General features: G+C 38.1%; 1 protein-coding gene across 2 annotated transcripts in view; it reads left to right on the plus strand.

Annotated features, from left to right (window-relative positions):
* The window catches only part of NEDD4 (NEDD4 E3 ubiquitin protein ligase), a 120,777-nt gene that overhangs the window by 85,042 nt on the left and 11,305 nt on the right, over nt 1-24,430 (plus strand). For both annotated transcript variants that reach the window (XM_075006434.1, XM_075006432.1), the window contains 14 exons: nt 812-862; nt 7,876-7,937; nt 8,442-8,544; nt 9,657-9,826; nt 11,168-11,285; nt 11,406-11,573; nt 13,522-13,587; nt 15,550-15,669; nt 17,424-17,630; nt 19,156-19,233; nt 19,952-20,006; nt 20,102-20,160; nt 20,661-20,726; nt 23,869-24,098. In XM_075006434.1, the coding sequence (XP_074862535.1) occupies nt 812-862; nt 7,876-7,937; nt 8,442-8,544; nt 9,657-9,826; nt 11,168-11,285; nt 11,406-11,573; nt 13,522-13,587; nt 15,550-15,669; nt 17,424-17,630; nt 19,156-19,233; nt 19,952-20,006; nt 20,102-20,160; nt 20,661-20,726; nt 23,869-24,098 (1,553 nt within the window). The remainder of the gene's footprint in view (nt 1-811; nt 863-7,875; nt 7,938-8,441; nt 8,545-9,656; nt 9,827-11,167; nt 11,286-11,405; nt 11,574-13,521; nt 13,588-15,549; nt 15,670-17,423; nt 17,631-19,155; nt 19,234-19,951; nt 20,007-20,101; nt 20,161-20,660; nt 20,727-23,868; nt 24,099-24,430) is intronic.

Consider the following 24,430-nt stretch of genomic DNA (forward strand, 5'->3'; position numbering starts at 1 on the left):
TAGGTTGAAGGGAGTAAACTCATTTGATGTTTGGGAATGTTGTAGGAGCATGATCTTTGAAGAATGAGTTGATGTTTGCTGCTAAAAAATAGTCTCTGAGCTTTTACAGACTTTATTTCCACTTCCTTCCTACCCCCTCTCCCCCCATCACAAAAAAAGGGTCAGATTTGGGTGGATTTTCATGGCATGGCAAAAGCATGTCTCTGGAACTGTGTGGGCTTTGTATCAGATTCCAAATCCTTGCTCCAAAAGTGTTCAAAGAAATGATCACTGGAACTTAATGTGAGTAAAACATATTTTTCTCTAACCTCGTTCTCAGAAATGGCTGAATTGTTTTGGCTGAAGTTTGGTGAGGCCAAAACCTGCCATGTAAACTTTCAGCCCATGTGGTTAAAATTTGGCAAACTTGGATGGAACTGAAAATCATGTTTTATAATTTGAAGTGTCAAGAAGCCTTAATAGGCTGTGCTATAAGCCCCATCTGCAATTGTTTAAAGTATTGGTGTATATATACTAACAGTCCATAAGTTTTTACTGGTGTGGGTGGGATGAGCAGGAAACTGGCTTGACATCCAAAAATCCTTTAAATCAGTGCTTCCATTAAGTGTGATAAAAGATGCCAGAGTTGAGAAGAGTGTTGGAAGAGAGGATAGTGAACATATTATCTGAGTTTTATACACTCTACTTTGTATAAGATAACGTCAGATTCTTAGGATTCATTGCAGTGTTTCTCATGAGCTACAGACAGTGTTGTAGGTTTATCACTTCATAACATACTTGTGATTTTAAACTTTCCGTTTTTTGTTTACAGACCAGAGATGACTTCCTGGGTCAAGTGGATGTTCCTCTTCATCAGTTACCGGTTTGTGGTTATGATAACCTAAAGCAATAGTGATGGCATATACAATTATATATTAATTGAAATAATTGTTTAGTATCAGTAAATGTTTATTGAAGTCTGCCTTTTCTAATCTTTTGGCACAGATCTTTTTTCAGAACATAGATAATGGCAAACTAAACAAAGTTATGCTTAGGTATAGGCTTCTACTAATAAATGAGGTCTCTTACTCATTATTCCTGAAGAAGCAAAGATTTAATGTTCATACTCTGTAAGATTAGATTCACTGTTGTTCTGTTTCTTGTTCTATCTTCAGTAACTTACAGAGGAGATTTAGAAGGCCTACTTTTTGGTTACTCTTAATTTTAAACAGTTTTATGTCTTAAATATGTGTTTTTGCTGAAAACATACAGAACACTGATACAGTGGCCGTTTCTACACATGCCACTTTCTCCTATTTCTCCTACTTTCTCCAATTTCCTGTGCCTCATTAGCATAAAGTCACATGATTTGGAGTCTGGAAGAAGCTCTTTCGGACTCCAAAACAGCATGTAGATGCACGGTCCCTGAGAAGACCCCCCCACGTGATTTGGAGTCTGGAAGACCTCCCAGGGGCTGCGCTTTTACGTGCTGTTTCGGAGTCCGGAAGAGCTTCTTCCAGAATCCAGATGATGTGACCTTGTGCTAATGAGGCACGGGGAATTTACATCCATGCCTCATTAGCATATTTCAGGCAGTTTATTAGCATGCCACTTTCGGAGAATGTGTAGCAAAGGACGGTAAAAAATACTATCGAGCTAATCTAGTTATGTGTTTCATTCATTTACAAACCCATTCTGCTTTAAGAAAACATTTGCAGTTGCATTTAGTGTCTTCATCCAGGGATTGGAAAACTTCACAAATTGCTAAAAGAGATCTTGCAGCAGCCATTTTAAAGATGGGAAAACTAAGAGAATCCAGCCAAGAGGAGGGGCTCTCCTTCCTGCTCTGATAAGCTGTGTTATATTTTCCCAGTGTGGGAAGGCCTTAAAGCAAGGAACCAAGCTTTGCACTATCCTGGCCACATAGAACGAGACAGGAAGTATGGTGTTTGAGGTGACGCTGTACTGGAGGATAGACGTTCCAATTAAGGAGGAACTGATCAGCCAGCAGCAGTTCCCACAGTTCTCTGGAGACAAGTGATATCAGACTTTTCTTTTCCCCAGCTGAGATTGCGTGTATTGTTGTTTGATGATTGGCTGTTTGTTTTGACCTTTTCTCACCCTCTTCCTCTGTAACTCTGTTCTCCATTCTCAGTCTTTGCTTTCCTCTTCAATGTCCAGGATACTTTCTTTTCCTACTCCTTTGCTCATGCACATAGTTTTTTAAAATAAAATACTGGAATTAACATTCACCAGCTGTCACTCTGACAGTGTAATTGATGTATTCTTTTCTTTTACTCTTTTATAAGCTTTGAATCGGGGACTGACAAACACATACCACCAAAATACAAGGAGACACCAGCACTAACTGAGGCTGCTACCTGAACAGAATAAACAATCCATTCTCCAAGTTCATCTGCTGGCAGCAGAATTCTAGACCTCCTATACCAGTATAGTCAAAAATTTGTTTTAATGTTTATAGAAATACAAATAGGAGAAGTAATGACACTACCTTTTTTAATGTAATGCAAAATGCAGTGAGGACTATAAAATGCTTCAGGTCTTTGCAGCTTTTCAGGTTCAAGATAGGAGTCTCGAACTCCCACTTTAGTCAAACAAAGAGAAGGTTGGCAGTTTACACTGTGTTTCAGTGAGAAGAAGATGCATTCTAAATGCATAGCAAAGCCTTTACTTCATCTTTCTTGGGTTCCTTTTCCCTCTTCATTCCTAGTCCCTTCTTCCTCATGATTTTGCCTCTTTCCTGTCTCCACCAGCATCCTAAAGCCCTGTTCTAAACCGCTTCAAGATCTTGTGCTTCAAGTGTTACCTTTGAATAAAAGGAATCTGTTCCATATAGCAAATATAGAATGTTTTCCTGTTCACCCTGAATGTAAAGAGAATTCTCAAATACACCTATCAACCTAGATTGATAGCTGTTGTCTAGGTTACTATAGCACAATCTTCGTACAAAAAATTTTTCTGTAGCTATTTACAGAGCTTCCTACTTGCCTAAAATTCTTCCCTCTGCTTCAAAAGGACAATAAAACCGTTTCAGATAAGATATCATGATGCAAAGTGAAATATCTGTTTAGAGAGAGTTCAACTTTTTAGTACAATATATTTCCAGGATTCATCTCTCTGGTTCTAGCTCCCTGTTCTATTGTATACCCTTTCATGCTTTATCCTTTGTTTTCCCATCTATAAAAAGGGAATACCACACCCACAGGAGGTGAGAATTAAATAGCTTTAAAATTCTTAGGCCATTAGATGCATAGCCTTAGCATTAAAACTAATCAATATTTTTGAATACAAAACACATAACTGATATATTACAGATGTCATTAGTACCAAACTATTCTCAAAAGAATACCATGATGAAAGTAAAAGACTACTAGTTGCAGTGCTTCATAGGACATAGTGGCCTTTGCTTTTTGAGGAGCTGCTGGCTAGCTCTTCTAGTAAAGAATGGATTGACAACATCAAGAATGTAAAATTGGATTTATTATAACAAAGCATGTTATAGTCTGACTTCTTCATTTGATTATTTATGTATAAAAAGTGATGCTAGAATGCAGCTTACTTTCAGAAGTTGCTAATAAGTTACTTTTTAGTTCAGTATCATTTCTTTAACATAAGCAATGAGATTTCAGGGCAATAGGTGTTGGATATTCTGAAAGACTCAACACGGTAGCTTTTCCTACATACTTCAGAGAAGTACTGCCTAGAAAAACCCTCTGATCTTATTGCAGCAGATAATTGCAACTTGTTTTATTCATCTAATAAATTCCTTTTAAATAGTATGAAGAACTTGTTTTGCCCTAACATATCTGAAAGCTAAAAATCGTTTCCATGTGCGTAGAATAGACCTGTTTGTTATACTGTGACATTATGTTGATATTGACTGTAGTCTGCCATCATTTGTAGCTAAACTTGAGATAAAAAAGCTTTAACTCCAGAAAATGCTTATAAATACACAAATTCAGCTGCTTTCATAACATTTAACCTATATGTTGGCAAATGCAAACTGAATAACTGCACAGTGTACATGCCCATATATGCAAGTTGAACCCATTGTCGAGTGTGGCTTCTAACACTTTTTTAAAACACTGTTTTATGTTAGACAGGGATCTAGCATAAGCATATGTATGTTCTGTCTGTCCAGCATCTAGAATAGTGGTTCTCCAACTTTTCGGCATCATGCTCCCCTTTTGATTTTTCAGAAACCCTCATGCCCCCACACCTCTTCTTTACCATCATCCAACCCCCCTTTTAACAGGGTTCAATTCATAATTTAAAATAAACACAAAAGCTTGATATAAAATTTTTTATTTAAAATTGGAAATAAGCACAAATAGTTTTCCTTGGCCCCTTGCAGGTGCCTGGTGCAACACCAGCTACATGAGCCCCATGCCATCTGTCTGCTTAAGCCCTGCATTGCCCGAGCTGCCCGCTTGAGCCAGCCAAGCCCCAGACTGCCAGGGCCAGACACCTGCCCACCCACCAGATGCCCATGCTGCCTGCCTGAGCCCCAAACTGCCAGAGCCAGCCAGCTGCCCAAGCTGGCTGCCCACCTGATCCGCAGGCCAACCGCTAGGGCCAGCAGTCCAAGCACCGTGCTGCTGGGGACAGCCGCCCGAGGCCCATGCTGCCAAGGCCGGCCAACTGAGCCCTGCGCCCTCCCTTCCCCGAAAGCCAAGCACCAGCAGTCCCCCATTCTTGCCCCATCCCCTGAGCCAGGCAACCCCAGACCCCCATTTTACACATCCTCCTCCTCCTCCCACCCAGGCCATGCTCACCTTAGCAGAAGGCCACTAGCTCCACGTGGTTCTTCGCTGGCTGCCTGCTTTTTATAGCAGCAGCGTCAGGTCACCTAAGTAAAATGGCAGGTGCTAAGAGCCAGAAGCAAATGCCACCTCCTTCTTGAGGTGGGGGCAATAACAGTGGGGGGCTGAGTTGCCTCACACCCCATCCCCAGAATTTCTTCACACACGCCCTCCCCCAAGTTGGGAAATCATGATCTAGTACAAATGGCTTTGGACCTGTGATAGGGGCTCCATTGAAAGGGGTGTTTTGTTTAATTCTTGATGTTCTCCATGTGAAGTTATTTTCAGCTAACTTATTTTACACATTTTATGCTCTTTGCATTTTCTGTTTCTCAGTTTGGACACGAAATATAGTTTCTAGTCAACTTCTGTATTTTCATGCCTGCCTGCCTGCAATTCTGTAATATAAATGTTGCCGATATTACAGGGGATATTGTAACTTCAGAAAATGTTCTGTTTTGATTTCTGTGGAGTACTTGACTTGGTCTAGAGCTCTGGAAATGTGTCCTACAGATTAAAATTCTGATCTTGTACATATTGAAGCTGCACATCTCCTAGAGCTGGAAGGGACCTCAGGAGGTCATCTTGTCCACTCCCCTGTCCTCTTGGCATGACCAAGCACCATCTCTGATGTCTGTTTTCCCCAATCCCTAAATGGCCTCCAAGGATTGAACTCACAAACCTGTGTTTAGTGGGCTAATGCTCAAACCTCTGAGATATCCCTCCCATATGTTAAGCACAGACATGCATCATTATATATAGTGTTTTAGGCTAAGATGATTTCCCTTCAAATTGACTGCAATTCTAAAATTTCAAGATTTTAAGATCATTTATTTTATGGTAGGATTCTCAAATCTCTGTAATACTATTAGAAGGCACGTGTGTGTAGTTGAAACATCTGAAGTGTAAGAGAACACTTTTTTCTTTCAGAGCATCAATGCAAAAGATTCATAAAATTCTTTGAATTTACACTTTTAGATTTGGGTATAACGTGTCATATCTTGCCTGAGTTCCTAGATTTGGTAGTGGTAGAATCCAAGAATTTAAAAATCAGAAATTTTTTTCCTGTGAGACTTTTTTTCTTTTTAATCTTTAGGTTTTTGGTTCAAGTTATTGAAGTGTAGGTATCCTTGGACCACATATTTTGACCCCTTAAAGTTATAATGCAAAAACAACAATGGCCATGTTTACACTAGCCAAAAACTTCGAAATGGCCATGCAAATGGCTGAAATACATATTCAGCTCCTCATTAGAATGCGGGCGGCCACAGCGCTTCGAAATTGCCGTGGCTCATCCAGACGGGGCTCCTTTTCGAAAGGACCCTGGCAACTGCGAAGTCCCCTTATTCCTATCTGCTCATAGGAGTAAGCGCTGAATATGTATTTCAGTGCTTCATTAGTAAACTTCGAAATGGCCATTAGCATGGCCATTTTGAAGTTTTTGGCTAGTGTAGGTATAGCCAATGCGTTCATATAAATCTCTTAATGAGTCAGTAAGGTCTTTTTTAATGACTTTGATTTAGGAGTTTCAACATCCAAATACTTAATACTCCTTATCTGTAAGAGAAGTAATGTATAGATGCATTACAAATAGGTATTAATACACTGTAATGTGAAAATAATACGTGGACAACTTCACTCAAGTTTCTTCCCCTGTGTCAATTAGTTCTAGTAAAATTTACCACTTGCCATTCTGGGTAGTTATATAATCCAGAAATCTGTTACTTGTGGTGTTTGCATTTTGTACAGATTTCACACTTTTCCTGTGAATATTGCAAGTATAGTTTCTGGATCTATTTGGATATTCATTCATCCTAAGTATAGTAAGGATCCCAGAAGCCTTTGGATCCACAAGACAGTATGTTTTTTTTTAAGTACATGACTGCATTGTGATAGCTCTCCTCTTTACAGATGGGACACTCTGATGTAAAATCACTTTTGACTGAGAGGAGTACACATAGAATAAATGTATACATTCCCTCCCCCAATAATATGACCTGAATTATTGAAATTTATTATTTAACTAGTGTGGAATGACTCCCCAGCAATTTTGAGTAGTCAGTCACTTAGTACAGGGGTACACAAAGCTGGGGGTGCATGAAATTTCCTTAGAGAGGCACAGTGCGATTAGCTGCTGGGTCTCAGGCTCATCCATCTAATTAAAAATTTTGAAATATGTTACTTTTTGTTTGAGTAGTCACATTTATATACTGATTAATAAAGTTTTTGCATTCTACATATGTTCTTACACATGAAAGACAGTTTTTTCATGTGAACATAACTGAAATTTTCATCATTTTGGATTACATTAGACAGGTGGGGGGGGCGGGCATTAAAAGTTTGCTCTCCCCTGTCTTAGTAAATGTTTGTCAGGCAAATAGTTCCAAGTTAGGGCTAACACACTTCTTTTACCACATGGCATTGTAACATTCAGACACGATTGTATTGGTTGCAGAATAGATGTCAGTTGTGACTTACAGGTGGTGATTTTTAGAGTAACTAATAGATGTGGTGATTTTTAGGATGGTCCTTTGCATCTATCAGTACATAGAATTTCTTTTAAAAAATTGTACCTGTAATCTTGGATACATTTCCTATAGGTTATATCTGAATACATAATATGCCTTTTGGTTTCTTGCAAATCAGATTCACTTATGTTCATAGAAGCCAGAAACTTGCAAGTAATCATAACATTTTGTTTGCTCTTTGTGTGTTTTCTGGTACTAGAGCTGGAATGCAATTGTGAAATTGACCTTTTTTTATATGAAAAGTATTGGGGTCGGGGGAAGGATGTGTAGCACTCTTTTTACACATGGAGTACTCAAAAATAAAGAAATTACTTCTGTGCCAGATGAAACAGAATTACCTCAAATTTCTGCTACTCTCTACTATTGAGTCAAACATTCAGATTTTTATTAAATTATTTTGGTTACAAGAAGAAAATGTCTGTCCTTGGGGAATGGGTGGGGGGAATGCTTATGGATTTCAAATACTCTTGAAGATGCAAATGTTTGATTTTACAGATTAAACTTGGGAAAAAAACAAAAAAACAAAAAAAGTTGTTTCCTTCCAGACAGAAAATCCAAATATGGAGAGACCATACACCTTTAAAGATTTTGTTCTTCATCCAAGAAGGTCAGTAAATATCAAGCATTTTAAAATATTATCTTTCCTGTGTAAACCTTTTAATTTGCTGTAAACTGAAGATTTTGGTTGCATTACTTCCCTCACCCCAGGTAACTAACATTTTTTCAAGGTTATCAGATAAAACTGATTGTATTCAGACAACCACCTTGTCAAAATTTTTGGTAGAACTAAGCAGGCTTCCTAATTAAATATATGGGTCTTTTAGGTAGCTTTTTCTCTGTTACAAACTTACAAGATTTCTAAGCTTTCTGTTTTATTTTGAAAATATAAATCCCAGTAGCAACTGTTACAAAAGATTACAAATACCATTAAGATGACAGCCAATAATAAACTATACAGATATTTTTATATCTTAAAACCAACTTGCATGCTTCTATATGGGATTGTTAGTCTGACCAAAAGTTATTCATATATCTGATATCTTTCACAAGCATGACAAAATGAGTAATCATTTGCTTTTAAATATAATTCCACAATTTTTTTCTTCTGCAGTCACAAATCAAGAGTCAAAGGTCATCTAAGATTAAAAATGACTTACTTACCTAAAAAAGGTGGTTCTCAAGCAGTAAATACAGAGCAGGTGGAAGACCTAGAGGTGAGAGAACAGTTTGTCTCTGAAAAACATATGGGCTGACTTTTTCTCATAACTCTGTCTAATAAACATTCTAGACATAAAAAAATCTCTCTCTCAAAAACGATGAACCTGCAAGCAACCTTTTTAGAAAGGATTAGAAGGAGATCCAGTTTTTCTTAACTTTCCCTTAAATTGTAATATCAGTGCATACCTATCATTTAAATTTCTTCTCACTTTTTATATAGCTGTAATTCTACAGGAAACATGACTTATAAAAATCTAAGGCAACAAATGCTGATACAAGCAAAACTATTGGTTAATTTGTAACTTTAGTGTCTGTAATTGCTTGGGAATAACACTTTTCAGTATTTCTATCCTCCAGTGTAATATTCGTAAATCACCAGTCAGTGTAATGATCTGCTCTGTTACAAAAACTTCATTCAGTGGAAGAGGGTTTTTTCTTAGCTATCTTGTTTTCTAATTATTAGTAAGCACATCCAATTTCGATGTAAAGATCTTTCCCCGATACCTTAAATAGCTGTTTTCACTGCACTTCTGAAGGTATAGTTAAAGCAGCTAGTTATAAAAAACGTAAATTAAAAGGATAGACCTGCAAATTTATGGACTGGCACTTTGCGTATAAATTCCTTAATTTTCAAATCTATTCAGTATCTTTCCTATTGCCAAATTAGGGGAAAAAATATTCATGTGCTGACATGGTAGTTATAAACTTATGGTGCTACAGTTGTACAAACAATAAAAACAAATGTTGCTGCTTCACTTCTCTGTGTGCATACAGCTCTAAATTGAGTTTTGTAGGAGGGGGTACAGATCAGTTTCACTATAATACCTCACTTAGCAAGCAATCAACACTAGCAAAATGTTATCTTAAAATTCCTAAAATCAATCCGTGTCCTGAAGACTTCACAGTCTGCATGTCTAAGGGATGCACTATAAAATGCAGGAGTGAAGACAGTTTTTATTTTTTTTCATAGTTATTGCAGAAGATGTGAATTTTTGGTCAGGATTGAATGAGAGGGCGGTGACTTGACAAACTGGTACATGTCTCCTTTTACAGGTTTAGCACTAATGAATGTTAAGTATTGTTTAGTTATTAGCCTTGTGTGTCTTAGCCTGGCTGGATTATATTGGACCAACCGGATGCTGCTTGTCAGCTACAACAGCAGCAGCAGGAATCTCCTCCTCTACCTTCAGGCTGGGAAGAAAGACAGGATATCCTTGGTAGGACCTATTATGTCAACCATGAATCTCGAAGAACACAATGGAAAAGACCAACTGCTCAGTAGGTCTTTGAACTTTTAAGATTCAAAGTATATCTTGCAGCTACTAGCAATTCACTTTTGTCATTCTCTACCATAATGCAAGTCAGGGACTGGATAGCTCAGGAATTGTCAGTGGAAATATTCATTTTAAATCTTTCTCTGTCTTCATTTCAAATAAAAAAGTGTGTTCTAAAGTCTGGTTAGCTAAACTATGTTAGTTTACTGTAGTTTCAGCCAGTAACTTTTACAAGTTAGCTAACCCAATTTAACACTTTTATTTATAGTGCAGACCTGCTATAAAGACCTAAAAGGTCACTACACCTTGGCTGCTGAGCAATTTAACTCATTGGGCATGCAGTCAGTTTTCCAAAGTGGTGAATAGTAGTCCCATAATAAGATGCTGGAATAATGTAAATCAGCATTTCCCAAAGTGTGGTCCTCAGCCCAGTACTGGTCCTTAGGAAATATACAGATTATCACTATGTACTATTATTGTGAATAAATAATAAACAATGAAAATGTATTCATTTTTCTTTTTTATATGTGTTTTATATTTTTGGGATGCAAAAAAAGTACTGAAAAAAACAGGTCCCAACTATATAAAGTTGGGGAAACCCTGATGTAAACTATTTGTAGTCTCAAAAGAGATTAATAGTGCCTAAGGAAGAAATTCATTTCATGCTTCAAAGGGCTTACCGTACACTACCACAATCCAGTTTGAACATGTGAAAGAGAGTTCTTGGGGTTGCAGTCAACCTTTGTACTAGAAACTCTCCCCTTGTCTTTACAAGGGAAGATCAGACAAGTTAGCCCAGCTCATATACTTTTTAGCTATGTAATTGGTGTAGATAAAATTGTATATCTGCAATTGACTTTCTATGGCTATACTAGACATATCGCCTAAGACAACATCCTTCTCATGTACTGCGTGATCTCTTCTTCTAGCACATCAACAAAATGTACAACAAAAAGCAGTCAAGTAGCACTTTAAAGACTAGCAAAATAATTTTTTAGGTGAGCTTTCGTGGGACAGGCCTAATAAATAATAATACATTATTTTGGTAGTCTTTAAAGTGCTACTTCACTGCTTTTTGTTTTGATAGTATATAGACTAGCACAGCTCCCTCGCTGTTACTATTCAACAAAATTTAAAGTATTTACTCTTCAGTTTGACTTCTAAATCCTTCTCCCTATTTTTATGGACTCTTCTGCTTTCTACTGAGCTTTAGTTCGTTTTGTAGCTTCTGTCTGCTCATCCTCCTAGCAAAGGTAGCTATAAGCAATGTTTTTGTAGTTATCATGGGCTATTAAAAACTTTACTGTTGAAGATAACAATTGTACTGTTGCCTGATTTTGTGCAGGGACAATCTAGCTGATGTTGACAGTGGTAGTATTAATTTGGAGGCACAGCATGCATTCACCCATCGCCGACAGATATCAGAGGAAGCAGAAAATGTAGATAGCAGAGATTCTCCTGAGGTAAAAAGTGTGTGGATTTAAAATACAAATCCATGTTTTCCTGTAGTCAAGAATTAATCTTAAGTTTTGTAACCTAAAATATGCCTTTGTGAATGTTTTTTGTTTTTTTTTTTGTTTAAGAGCTGGGAAGTTATAACTGAAGATGAGGCCACTATGTACAGCCATCAGAGTCTTCAAACACTGCTGCCACAGAGCAGCTCTGATGTGCAGTCTAACCTTGCAGAAGAATTAAATTCCAGACTTACTACGTCTGGGAGTTCAGCTGCTGGCCAACCAAATTCTTGCAATGTAAGATATTTTTCTTATTGTTTTAACATGAAGAGTAAGTCTTCAAATTATTTTCCCAAAAGGTAATTCTAACCCACATTTCTTACAACAAAATATTATGTAATATCTATAATATCATTTTGTAGTTACTGTATTGAGAAACTCTTTAAAAGGGAAATATTAAGCCTCATTAGCTTTTAGGTGGTTTTTTTCCCCCCTTATGCTTGCGTTTTTGCTTTCGTTAGAGCTTGAATCAATATTTCAAGCGATCAGCATCCATCGTTTTACTTTAGTTGTTGAACAGACTTAAGGATAATCTTAGTATATACTAGGCCTGCTTGCCAAATAAAATATTGTTTTCATTTTTCCCCACTTAGTTTTTGTTAAACAAGACTTTTTTTCCATGAGACTTAAATGAGCATCTGCATTGAATTACTTGAGTTTGCAAATCTAGCTTTCATTCTAGCTGGCTAGGATACCACCAAAAAGTATGATAGAAAGACAATTCTAGAACACTATGTAAATTTACACAGTACATTTTTGAGGAAATAGCAGTACTTCAGCATTTTGCTCTCCTGTGGGGTAAACTTGAGGAATAATTTACATTATGAAGACTGCTAAAATGAGGGATTGGAGACAGCCTTATTGTGACCCAATGCATTTTGAAAAGTCCCCATACTATTGAAAGAAACATACCCAACAAGGTAAGCCATACCCAACAAGGTAAGCCATCAGAACTTTGGGCTTTTAGAATTTTCAGTTTCATCTCTAGGTCTTCTGATTTGTGAAGATGCCATTCCGTATTATGAACTGAATGTAAACTGTAAATATTGTCCTGAGTCCGTAGACAGGCATTTCCAGCGCTGCTGTTCTTTGCTTTTCTAGATGATGCAATCATACTCAAATTAAGGCTTGTTTACACATTGGACTATCACACACTAAATGGGTGATTTTTCTAAAGCTTGCTGACGTGTTACATGTTAGTTCATCTCTGTTAGGTCCTGCTGATTCACTTTAACGTACTTAAAATATTTAGTGAGCCACCAAGCGGGGCTTTTGTGGCCCACCAAATCAGCAACACATTGTGTTAGCTTGCTTTAGAAATCACCCTCCTGTAATATGCATTGCTCCACCATGTAGACAAGCCTTTAATTCCTGCAGTTGAGAATCCTGTGGTCTGCAGCGAAAATGTCACTTCATGCTGTGGCTGCTTGTGAAGTCTGCACAGGAAAAGATGGAGATGGCTAAGCAATTTTTTTGGAAAAAGTGAAGATATCTTTGGTCTTCTGCACACACATTCCTTCCTCCCTCCATCCTTCCCTACCAAAAAGAGGTATAGCAATAGAGGCTCACACTTTCTTTAGTTTCCAGAAGGCTAACAAAATGAAGATCCATCCTTTTCACAGGAGTTATCCACCTCTGAAGGGAGTTGAAACAAAGCTTGTGAAGGTATATAGGCTAGTAATGTGCTTGAAGAAGGTCCGGGGTTAACATCGCTATTGGAATTGTATTGCCTTCCTCGCAAGGTGTATGACTTGCATGATGCCTCCTTAGTAGTTTAACTCCTCTACCTAATACATGTCTGGGGGTGAGAGCCCTAACCTGTAACAAGCGTGAGCCTAGGCACAGGACACCATAGCAATTCAGGACTATCTATGTCCTAAGGCTCAGTTGTATTTTATATATTAAATACTAATGTGACTGGTAACAACTCTGGTAATCTTAAATGCCTATATATCAGTCTGTTGCAACTAGCATTAGCCTGACTAGATTCTGAACAAAAGTACAGTAGTAATAGTCTCCAGGAACAGATGGTTAATACCTCTTAAAATAGACACTGTCTTGTGGGGAAAAAAAACTATTAGCTAGAAAACTCAGTATTTTCTTTGTTGCATTGCTCAGCAGCCTCAAAAATGGAATTAAGTGGGTTTTTTTTTGTTTTCTTTTTTTGTTTCCCCCTTATTTCAAGGACCATTTCAGCAGAAGAAGTAGCCTGAAAACATACAGACTTGAGGAACAGCCTGCACTTCCCGTGGTAGGTTTTATTCCAAAAACCACACCATTTTTGTAGAGCATAGGAATCTAAAAATTTGTTTGCTTTGAAACTTTTTTACCGTGGAAAAACAAAAAATTTGGCATCTTAGAGACAATTTTCTATTGTGTTATAAGCTTTCCAGAATTGCAGTTCACTTTGTCAGTTTCATGAAGTGAAATTAAAACAAACAGTAGAGATACGGAGATGGGCATGTCAAATTAAAGCTAATTCAGTAAAGGTGGGTGTGGATAAGAAGTTGTTCATTTGACACCATCAGAATGAGTCTGAATAGGAACTGGGAATGGCTTTTTCATTGCAATAAATCAGCGTTTCCCAATCTTATTTGGCCATGCAATACCTTGACACTCAAAAGAATTTTGGAGAACTCCTAACGTGTCTTATATGTGGCTTAACCCCTCTCAGCCCCAAACCTGTCTCCCACCCCTGGGATTAACCTGTCTCCGCCCCTAGCCTAAACCCCTCTGAGTTAGCTCCTCCCATTACCTCACCCAACATGGCAGGTGAACCTACCATGGCCACTGCTGCTCCTCTAATTCTAGTTCTGAGGGCCCAATTTCACTGGAGGCCATGTGGCAACACGAGAGGCGAGTCGCAGCCAATGAAAGGTGAGGAAGATGGAGGAACCACAGGACTCATATGACTCCCCTCCAAGGTAGCCATTGGCTACCCCTTGTTCTACTCCCATTGTGCATTTGACAGCTACTTTGTGATTGAGGGGCTCTCTGTAGTGCTCTGCCCCACTTCTTCTGAAATAATGGAAGCAAATTCAGTTGGTTTAACAGCTGGATCCCTCCCACCACCATGCCCAACTGTAAACCAATTAAATGTAGTTCTACTGTTTCAGCAGCAGCAGCATCCAGAGCCGCAAATGACTCCTTATAGGCACGTGGGGCTCTGGAGCCGCAGATTGCTGACCCCTCATCATTTTCTCCCGAAACCTTTATTTTCGCTTTGTGGACCCCTTTTTGAGAAGCCCTGCAATAAACAGTCTCAGTGGAGTAACCATGTTAGTCTGTAGCTTCACAAATAGCAAGCAGTCTTGTAGCACCTTAAAGGCTAGCAAATTTATTAGGTAATGAGTTTTTGTGGATAAGACACACTTCTTTCCACTTTAGGTATTCTCAACTTCTAATCCACGTTCACCCAGATGGGACTGGCTCTGATGTAATACTTCCATCTCTGTATCCCTATCTGTTGCTTTTTCTCTCACATCTTGCATCTGACAAAGTGAGTTGTAACTCACAGAACCTTATGTTTAGTCTTTAGGGTACCACTGGACTCCTTGTTGTTTTTTGCTGAAACAGACTAACACAGCTACCTCTCTGAAACCATTTTTCTTTTTACAATGGATAAAACTTGGAAATTTAGGAGACATTTTGTCCTTCAAATTCTGTCAGTTTGCTTTACAAAACAGTGTTTGTGGTTCTTGCATGACCAGTGACCTAACAAAAGACTTTCATCTTCCAAATTCAGATTTTTAGTGTAATAATGATTTAACTCATATAAGCTGGAGAAGAGAAGTACTTCAACATTTACATATGAGACTTCTTTTAAAAAAAAATTACATTTCATCTTGCTTTATCAACAGTACAATTCTAACATGTTTATATTTTGGTCCCATACTACAACTGCACTTTTGTACAGGTTGAACCACTCTAATACTGAATTCTCTTGTCTGACAACATCCATAATCTGGCATGATTTTAGTTAGCTGGACAACCACTTCTCAAGGGTGTAGCCAGGTTTCCTGTGATTACATAAGGTTTGTTCACAGCCACCAGTCCTGGCTATGTTTTGTCTTATTTAGCTGTAATTTACCCCTAAATGCCTGAATAACTAGAAACTTTCCCAGTATAAGTTCTGGCTTGGGGAAATCTGATGGATGAAGCATATATGGTAATCAGTAATTCCATACAGTAATATTTTCCTCTTTAATTTTAGTTACTCCCTACTTCATCTGGATTACCTCCAGGTTGGGAAGAAAGGCGGGATGAAAAAGGAAGGTCATATTATATAGATCACAATTCCAGAACTACTACTTGGGTAAAACCAGTTGTACAGGTATTTCTTGCATTCTATCTATTGTTTCATTCATATATCCTGGAATGAAAAGGTTACTACAAATCAAATAACCTCTGTAAATGTATAATGACTGAGCTTGTTGAGAGATCAGTTTGGTGAAATGAAATGTTAGAAATATGAAACCCTTATAAAAACTAGCGGCCAGTGTGTAAGAGGTATGGGGATGGTTTTTTTCATATGCTAATCCAGTTATATTTATTTTTGCTTTTTTGCTCTTTTTTTTTTTCTTCAAAACTTCTGGTATATAAATCCCAGGTGTTTCTAAAAATTAGTAAATGATAATTTTTTCTTGTCAGGGTGATCCTTCAGCATCTTAAACCATAGTGGGATACAAACAGTTAATTCTCTAATTATACAAGTTGAAATGCCTCCGTTCCTGATCCTTTACTGTGTCGGACGATTAGTCATCCTACCTCTCTCTAGGCCTTTGATTTGCATGATGCCTCACAAAACAGACAACCTCTGCCTCAAAGAATTCACACTGTAATATGTGGTAACAGTGAGAAGCCCTGACAACCCATTTTTTCTCCACTGTCCTCTCTAGACCTACTTTAAGAACTTTTAAAGCAAAGTCGTCTTTTCTTAAATTTTTATGTAGAGAATCTGACTATACTGCAAAGGTTATTTTGATGTAAATATCTACATTAATCAAATAAATTTTAAAGTAGAGAACCTCATATATTAAGCAATACAGAATGTTTAAATGGGCTAGTTAACCATGCCCTGAAACATCTTCATATTGTGAGAAGTGAAGACTGCAGTAAACCTGGAGACCTTAATCAGTGACTATCACTCAGGTTTGCTCGTGCTTGGTTTGAGAAAATCTGTGTACTACGTAGCAGAACAATGGTCTGGTGGCAATCTTTTTATAAGGCAGAGATACAGGTACTGCAAGAAGAAAAAGCATTTTGATCTCCTAAGTTTTAAAACAGCTTTCTTACTTATCTACAGGAAGGGAGTCGCAGTCTTACATAACATTATACATGAAAGGCCAGTTTAGAGTACACTGCTCCCCCTTGTGACAGCTTGGAGAATCGGACTTAGAACAATAGAGTTAAATGCAAAAATGCTCATAGAAACTTATATTTGAAGCTAGATTTAGATTACATCTTCAACACTTCTTGTGTTTAAGCAAAAGCATTGGTGTGTATTTTAAATTCCTCATTGGAAATAACGTGGATGTCCTGTTGCAGTGCTGATTGTCATATTGAAACATGCTGTTTCAGAAATAATGCTTCATCTCGTGTAAGAGTAAGAAGGATCCTCTCCTGGGGACAACAGGGAAACAACAGTTTATTTTGAGAGCAATTCACTAAGTTCAGAAGTTTTCAATGTGCCATTGGTACTTTTATCTAATTTGGACATGCCTGCAATAAAATCATAGTCCTGTATCTCTGAATTCAGTCAGTGACCTGATTGCGATGTCTAGTTGATTAAGTATATACAATGGAGTGTTTAGTAACGGGAGAGAATTATGTGGGGAAAGCTTATTTTAAAAAAAATATTTGAATAACAAAAGTTTTAAGAAACAAAAATAATAGAAGTCTCTGAGTAAATATATCTAATTGCCTAAGTATAAATGTCTCTTGAAATAAACATTAGGATCACTACATTCATATCTCTAAAAGCCCTTGCTAATTTCAGCTTTAACATGAATTTTTAACATAACATTGATTTTGTGTTGAGTACAAATTGTGCCTAACTTCAGCTTTTTTTTATCTAATATACCATAGACTATAATAGAAACAACTCAGCAATCAACTGTCCAGAGTACTTCTACAGGACGTCAGCCACCAACAGCATCAAGTGATTCAGCACTACAGCCTTCTAATCAACCGCCTGAAGCAGATCAAGGATTTCTCCCTAAAGGCTGGGAAGTTCGTCATGCACCAAATGGGAGACCGTTCTTCATTGACCACAATACCAAAACTACTACATGGGTAACCTGCTTTCAGTTCAGAGCAGTCTTCTGAGGTGAAATCCTGGCTGCATTTTAGTCAGTGGCAAAGTGACCGTTGAATTAACTGGGGCCAGGATTTCATCCCATATCTTTTTCCCAAGTAGGGCTATCCTGTTTTAGATTTAACATGTTACTATTTTTAGTCAAAAAGTGTTTGTGCCAGTAAACTATTTATAGTATTTATGTCCCTTCCTCATTCAGGAGGTGGTGTACTGTCCACTGGATCAAGAAGAATGTGAGGAGGGCTGTGTGGGACATATCAGGGATGACTAAATCAGAGGGTAGGAAAGAGCCTAGTGCCTCTGTAATGGAAATATTGGGGAAATTTAATGTACATTTCTGGTTCCCTAATGTTTTCTGCCTCCACAATATCTCATGGAGTCCAGAGCAGAACTCTTTCCACATATAAGTAAGTGGAGGTGAGAGTAGCACTCCAGCAGCTGCACACAAGACTAGGCTGGCTGTCAGAGCATGTAGAAACAGCTGTTCTCTTCCCTTTTTCTAGTCATCATGGGTGCCTTTCGAAACAAAAGGCCCAAAGCAGGAGCATGATCACGTGCCCTGCCACTAGAACTAGGTAGAGGTAATGGGACATCAAGTCATAGGACATCAGCCACCAAGAGAGTTTGGGGAAGCACAGGACATCAAAGAACTTATGTAGGAGTGCAACAGGAACTGCCAGGAACACCTCTTCTCAGCAGGAAGATAGCTGTTCCTCTTCCTCCACCATCAGCCAACCAAATTTCAGTAAATCTCTGAATGTAAATGTAATCTCTGTTACAAATTTCAGTAGTGCTCCCTCTCTAACCTCTCCTTGCTCCTTCATTCACATTGCTTATCAACAGTGTGAAAACAAGGATCATCTATGAAAGTGAACAACACCTGTACTAGTGCGCCCCAGCTATTGCATGATTTTTTTTCTCAAGTACTCGATGTCATCTTCACCTGTGTCCTGAGAGGCTCCAGTAAATCTTGCTACTGTAAATTACCTCATGTATAAAATTCAGATTGTGTAGGGTGTCCATGAATTCAGCGTTTAATATAAATGATCTTGGTGAATGGTTGAACTATTTGAAGATCTGGGCCTTACCAAACAGTGACTGAGGGCTCTTTTCACGTAAGAGACACACATTCAGGTATAGGTAGTATATTCAAAATAAAGAACAGTCTCTTCTTGGTCAAGAAAGAATTTCACTCAGAAAATCAAGGCATTCCAAAAACATTTTGTGGAATGGTTAAGCTGGTTCAACTGGTAAACTAAATATGTATCACGAATATTGTTGCAAATCTAAATTCTCATTTTATAAGCCTGGAAACTTAAAATGTGACCATAAGCAAATGGACTGAAAATTCTTGTGACTCTGATTTGACTGGCAAATGTGTATTAGTTGTCTAGCTCTGAGTAGGGGTAGTTTTACTTGGTCATTACAATAGCTAAAGAAAACATTAAAGTAGAATTAATCTTTTTCTCTTTGTTAAAAAAAAGTTGTATTATGTTTTCAAAGGAGGATCCAAGATCGAAGAATCCAGCTCATCTGAGGAAAAGGACATCTTTAGATCCTGTGGATTTAGGCCCCTTGCCAGTAAGTGAGATTTTTAGTTTGTGTCTGAGGCTGATCTAATTTAAATATTTAAATGGTCTCTAAGCTTAGTGCAAAACAAGTCATGATACACTTGAATATAAAATATATATTCTTCTCTCAAATTTTGAATCCCATTGCTGAGGCTTTGGATTGAAACTTGGTAATATATATAAATATACTGCATTTCACTTAGGCCATTTCTACACAGGCACAAATCTTCAAAGTAGCCATGCTAATGGCCATTTTGAAGATTACTAATGAGGCCAATGATTACTAATGAATTGGATATTCAGTGCCTCCATTAGCATTAACACACTCCCGGCCATGGTGCTTCCAAAGCACCGCTTTCAAACGCCCATGGCTCGGCGCAGCTACGCGGGGGTCGTTTTCGAAAGGACCCCGCACGTTTCGAAATCCCCTTATTCCGAGCTGAACGGAATAAGGGGATTTCAAAATGTGCGGGGTCCTTTCGAAAAGGACCCCCATGTAGCTGCACTGAGCTGCGGGCATTCGAAAGCAGCGCTTTCAAAGCGCCACCGCTGGAAGTGTCCTAATGCTAATGAGGCTCTGAATAGCCAATTCAGCGCCTCATTAGTAATCTTCAAAATGGCCATTAGCATGGCTATTCCGAAGACTTGTGCCCGTGCAAACACAGCTTTTCTGTCTTGTTACAGACAAGGTGGTTAAGAATAGTATTAAAATGTCACTCTTCTTACAGCCAGGATGGGAAGAGAGAACTCACACAGATGGAAAAATATTCTACATAAACCATAGTAAGTACAATACAGTATCTCTTTTTATGTTGCTATGTAATTTATTACTGAATTGCAGCTAAATTAGTGACATTAACTTACAAAATATTTTGCAGATACAAAAAAGACACAATGGGAAGATCCTCGATTGCAGAATGTAGCAATAACTGGACCAGTAAGACTTATTTTGTGCACATTTTCATGTTTTTCATAAAAATATAATAGAACTTAAATAATGTTTTATAACCAGTTAAACATTCAGTTTGCAATGCCTGATTTCTGTAGTGCTTGAACCTAACAGGTTTATGAAGGCACATCTGTATTTCTATGTCTGTTATCTCTTAAAATAATCTTCAGATGAAGGCGAAATGTTTAGCGCATGTAGCAAACAGAGAATTTCTTAAATAGATTAAGCAATATTTTGTTACTGATCAGTTCTGTTTGTGTGATATTTCTGTCCTGTGCAGAATAAAGCCGACTTTAATCTATTCCCTAAAACAAGCTCTCAAAAATTGAAAATTTTCTTTAAAAGATTTTTCATCTACCTTTGATATATAATATCACAGATGAAACTGAGAAATACTAATTGCAAATTACAATTTCAGACAATTTCAGTTTTCAATTTTTTTTGTAACCAGTATCTTATTTCAGTATATTTTACTTGTTTGTTCAAAGGCTGTGCCTTACTCCAGGGATTATAAACGAAAGTATGAATTCTTCAGAAAGAAGTTGAAGAAGCAGGTTAGTGATCTAATAATACTTTACAAAAAGGTGAGAAACTTATTCAGATATAATTTCAATAGGCCAGGTTTTCCACTGCTTAGTCAGGTGGCTGGAAAGCAGCCAGATTAGACAGCTGACAGTTCCCCTGGCCTCCAGTAGGGAACATAAACCCAGTGTGCCTTCTTTCCCTAAAGAGCATGTAGGAGTGAAGGATGAGAGGAAGAAGGAAGTATGGCTGGAGCATGCTGTGTTCTGGTGGTTCTCAACTAGCCTAAGCATACTTCTGAGGCTGCTTTAACCAGTTTAGTTAGTTGGGATAGTGCAGATTCTCCATGAGAATTGAGGAGCTGTAACTAACTTCTATTCCCATCTCTACCTGCTTCATCTTTGTAAATCAAAACAAAAAGCAATCAAGTAGCACTTTAAAGACTAGCAAAATAGTTTATTGGGTGAGCTTTCGTGGGACAGACCCACTTCTTTGTAAATGTGGACTGCATAATTTGGCAGTATGTACAAGACTGGCATTGACCCAGCAGTATGTTAAGATGCACTTAGAAACATTTAGTTTGTGGCAGCAGGGGTTACATAGGGCACTTAGCCTAAGTCTGTACTAGAGAAGTAAGTCGATTTCAGATACGCGATTCTAGTTACAGCATTTGAGTAGCTAGACTAGACATAACGTAATTGACTTATTTCCCTAGTGTAGACCTAGCCTCTAGTACTCTCCTGTCAACCTCCCTTATTCAACACAATAGTGTGGAGTACAGGGGTCAACTGCTGACCCCAGAGAGATGGATTTTTTTGCATCTTTACTAGATGCACAAAACTGAATGCTGGAAGATGGCTCTTGAGTGGGTCATTCTTCCCAGAAGTAGACATAACGTTAGTGTTCAATATATTAGTGTACTTTTTTTCACATCTCTCTAGGGCAAATAACTGCAGTGTAGACAAGTCCTGAACTAGGGACTGTTTTGGGAATATTTGGAAACATGGATATACATATCTCACAGAGCTGGAAGGGACCTCAAGAGGTCATGAATTCCAGTCCTCTGCACTCAAAGCAGGATCCATCACCATCCCTAACAGGGTTTGTTTTTTTTTTTAAAAATCTAACCTGCCATAGACCCTTAAAAGACCCCTGAAGGGCTGAACTCACAATTCTGGGTTTACAAGGCCAGTGCTCTAACTACTGAGCTATCCCCGACCCATATTAAAGTTCTGGTATGTAAGCTATCCCGCTCTGCCCTGCTCCACCCCCACCAATTAAATTTATTGTATGTGAGCTGTTGAGAATTGGAAAAATAGTGGAAATTAGTTGCCAGTGCACCATTTGGCATCAGGGCACCTGGTTTGATATTCATACTGGGCATGTTACCTGCACTCCTTATGAAATTGAGTGCTGGTAACCCTGCAGTAGTTCTACCTTGAACACTGGTAGCTTTTGTCTTGTAACTATTATGAAATTGTAAGTTCAGAAAGGATCGTTATGATGATCTAGTACGTCTGACCTCCTGCAAACTAATGGTTGTAGAGCCTCCCCCAGTATTTGCTTCAATGAAGCCCCTAACTTTTATGTTTGAACTACACAATATCTTTTTAGAAAGATATCCAATCTTGATTTGAAATATAAGTTGTACCTCTCAAATCTGGGACTGTCTGGTCTCGCAACAAGTTCCAGGACCAGAGACCCCAGGACCTGTGGCTGGGAGCCCTGCTGGCAGGAGGGCCAGCAGCCCTGCTGAGCTGGGAGCACTGTGGGGCAGGGACCAACATCCCAGCCATGGGGTCAGGGCTGGAGACAGGGGTGCTACCTGGGATTGATGCAGAGCCAGCGGCAGGGAGGGGCAGCAGGCTGTAGGCTAGAGGCAGGAAACCTCTTATGGTCCAGCAACTTCCATCATTTGGGATTGTCAGATTCCAAAGGTGCAACACTAGGGAGATCCAACCTGTAATTAAATAGTGGAGAATCCACCATAACCCTAGTAAGTTGCTCCAGGGATAATGTCCCTCACTGTTTAAAAAAAAAAAAAGAAAATTGTATATTCTCTGTAGTCTATTTGTCTAGTTGCCTCTTCCAGATACCATTATGCCTTTTTGTGCTAAAACAACAATCAGAAATATTTCCTCTATATAGGTACTTGCAGACAGCAGTCTAACCTTTTAACTGTCTCAGATAAACCAAGTAGTGAGAGTTGTAAGAAGCTTAGTTATGCACGGTTTTACATGCTGAATCATTCTTGTAGCTCTTGTGTGGACTCCCTTGAATTTTTCCGTGTTAACTGTTTATTGAAACTGAGCTTCAAATTACTCTATATTAAATGGTGATGGAATGAATATGTTGCAGAGTACCTCTACGATGCTTGATTCTAGGTACCAAGATTAACATTTTGCTAGTGATCAGGCCATATCTCTACTCTAATCAGCCCCACTCCTAAACTAAATGCTGTTCCAAAATTGTTCCAATATTTCCCCTCTAGTGTGATGCAGAATGTATGGTTTATGAGCAGGGAAGCAAAAATGAGTGGAAAGAACAGGCTGACATGCTAATAATGTGGACAATCAGAAAATGTTTCGTGTCAGTATAAAAATATGAGGTGAAACACATCCTTCACTTATAAAAACAATATAGCATAGAAGGTTAGGGAAGTTAATGTGTTTTGAAAAGAAAAGCAACATGAAATAATTCTGTTGGAAGTATGCTTCATTCTGTTATGTGCACCTGATCTAGGAAGTCCAGACTACTACTACATGATCCTAATATGGGAAATGGTAGTGAGCTCAGCCATGCAACAGAACCATGTCCGTTTGTGACAATCATATTCCTTGTGAATGTTTTATTTCATTCTTATTTAAACCATACGGAATTGGAAGTTACCTTAGTTGCCACAAACTTGATTTATGTAATAATATGGGTCTGGATGCCATGTGCGAGAGGAGAGGAAGGTCCCAGTACACTAGAAATTGGAATGAATCATAGAAAAATCTTGTGAGCAAAGTGCTTTATGAAGGCAGATGAAATAAAAATGTTTAATTGTTATATTGCATATCCACTTTATTGAAGTGATATGCATATCATCATTTGACTTTACCCTGTTGAATTGTGCATGGCAAGTGCATTGTTTATTATTCAGTTTTCCTATTTCTTCCTATTCCTTCTCAGAGTGATATTCCAAACAGATTTGAAATGAAACTTCACCGAACAACAATCCTTGAAGATTCTTATAGAAGAATTATAGCTGTAAAGAAAGCAGATGTCCTTAAAGCAAGACTCTGGATTGAGTTTGATGGTGAAAAAGGCTTAGATTATGGAGGAGTGGCCAGGGAATGGTTCTTCCTTCTCTCTAAAGAAATGTTTAATCCCTATTATGGATTGTTTGAATATTCTGCAACGTGAGTAACACAGTTCACAAAAATATAATATAGGTTAGGGAAAGGAGTTTTCAATTTAACCTGTTACATAAACTTAAAAGAATAATAATTTTTGCAGTATTTAAGGAGGTTTTTGTGCATAACACTGTTCTGACGCAGGTATCATGGTGCTGTATTTTACTGGCAATCTGAAATGAATCTTCATAGCCTTTGCCCAGCAAGTATCAGCTTGCAGCCAGCGTCTCTGTTCCTGTCATCTAACATTCATGATTGGGTTTATATTTGGAACAAACATGATAGCATTTCTTCCTGAATTAATGCTTGTGTCCATTCTCACTTTACAGAAATGACTG

Source organism: Carettochelys insculpta, chromosome 12, assembly GCF_033958435.1.
Source record: "Carettochelys insculpta isolate YL-2023 chromosome 12, ASM3395843v1, whole genome shotgun sequence".
Lineage (NCBI taxonomy): Eukaryota > Metazoa > Chordata > Testudines > Carettochelyidae > Carettochelys > Carettochelys insculpta.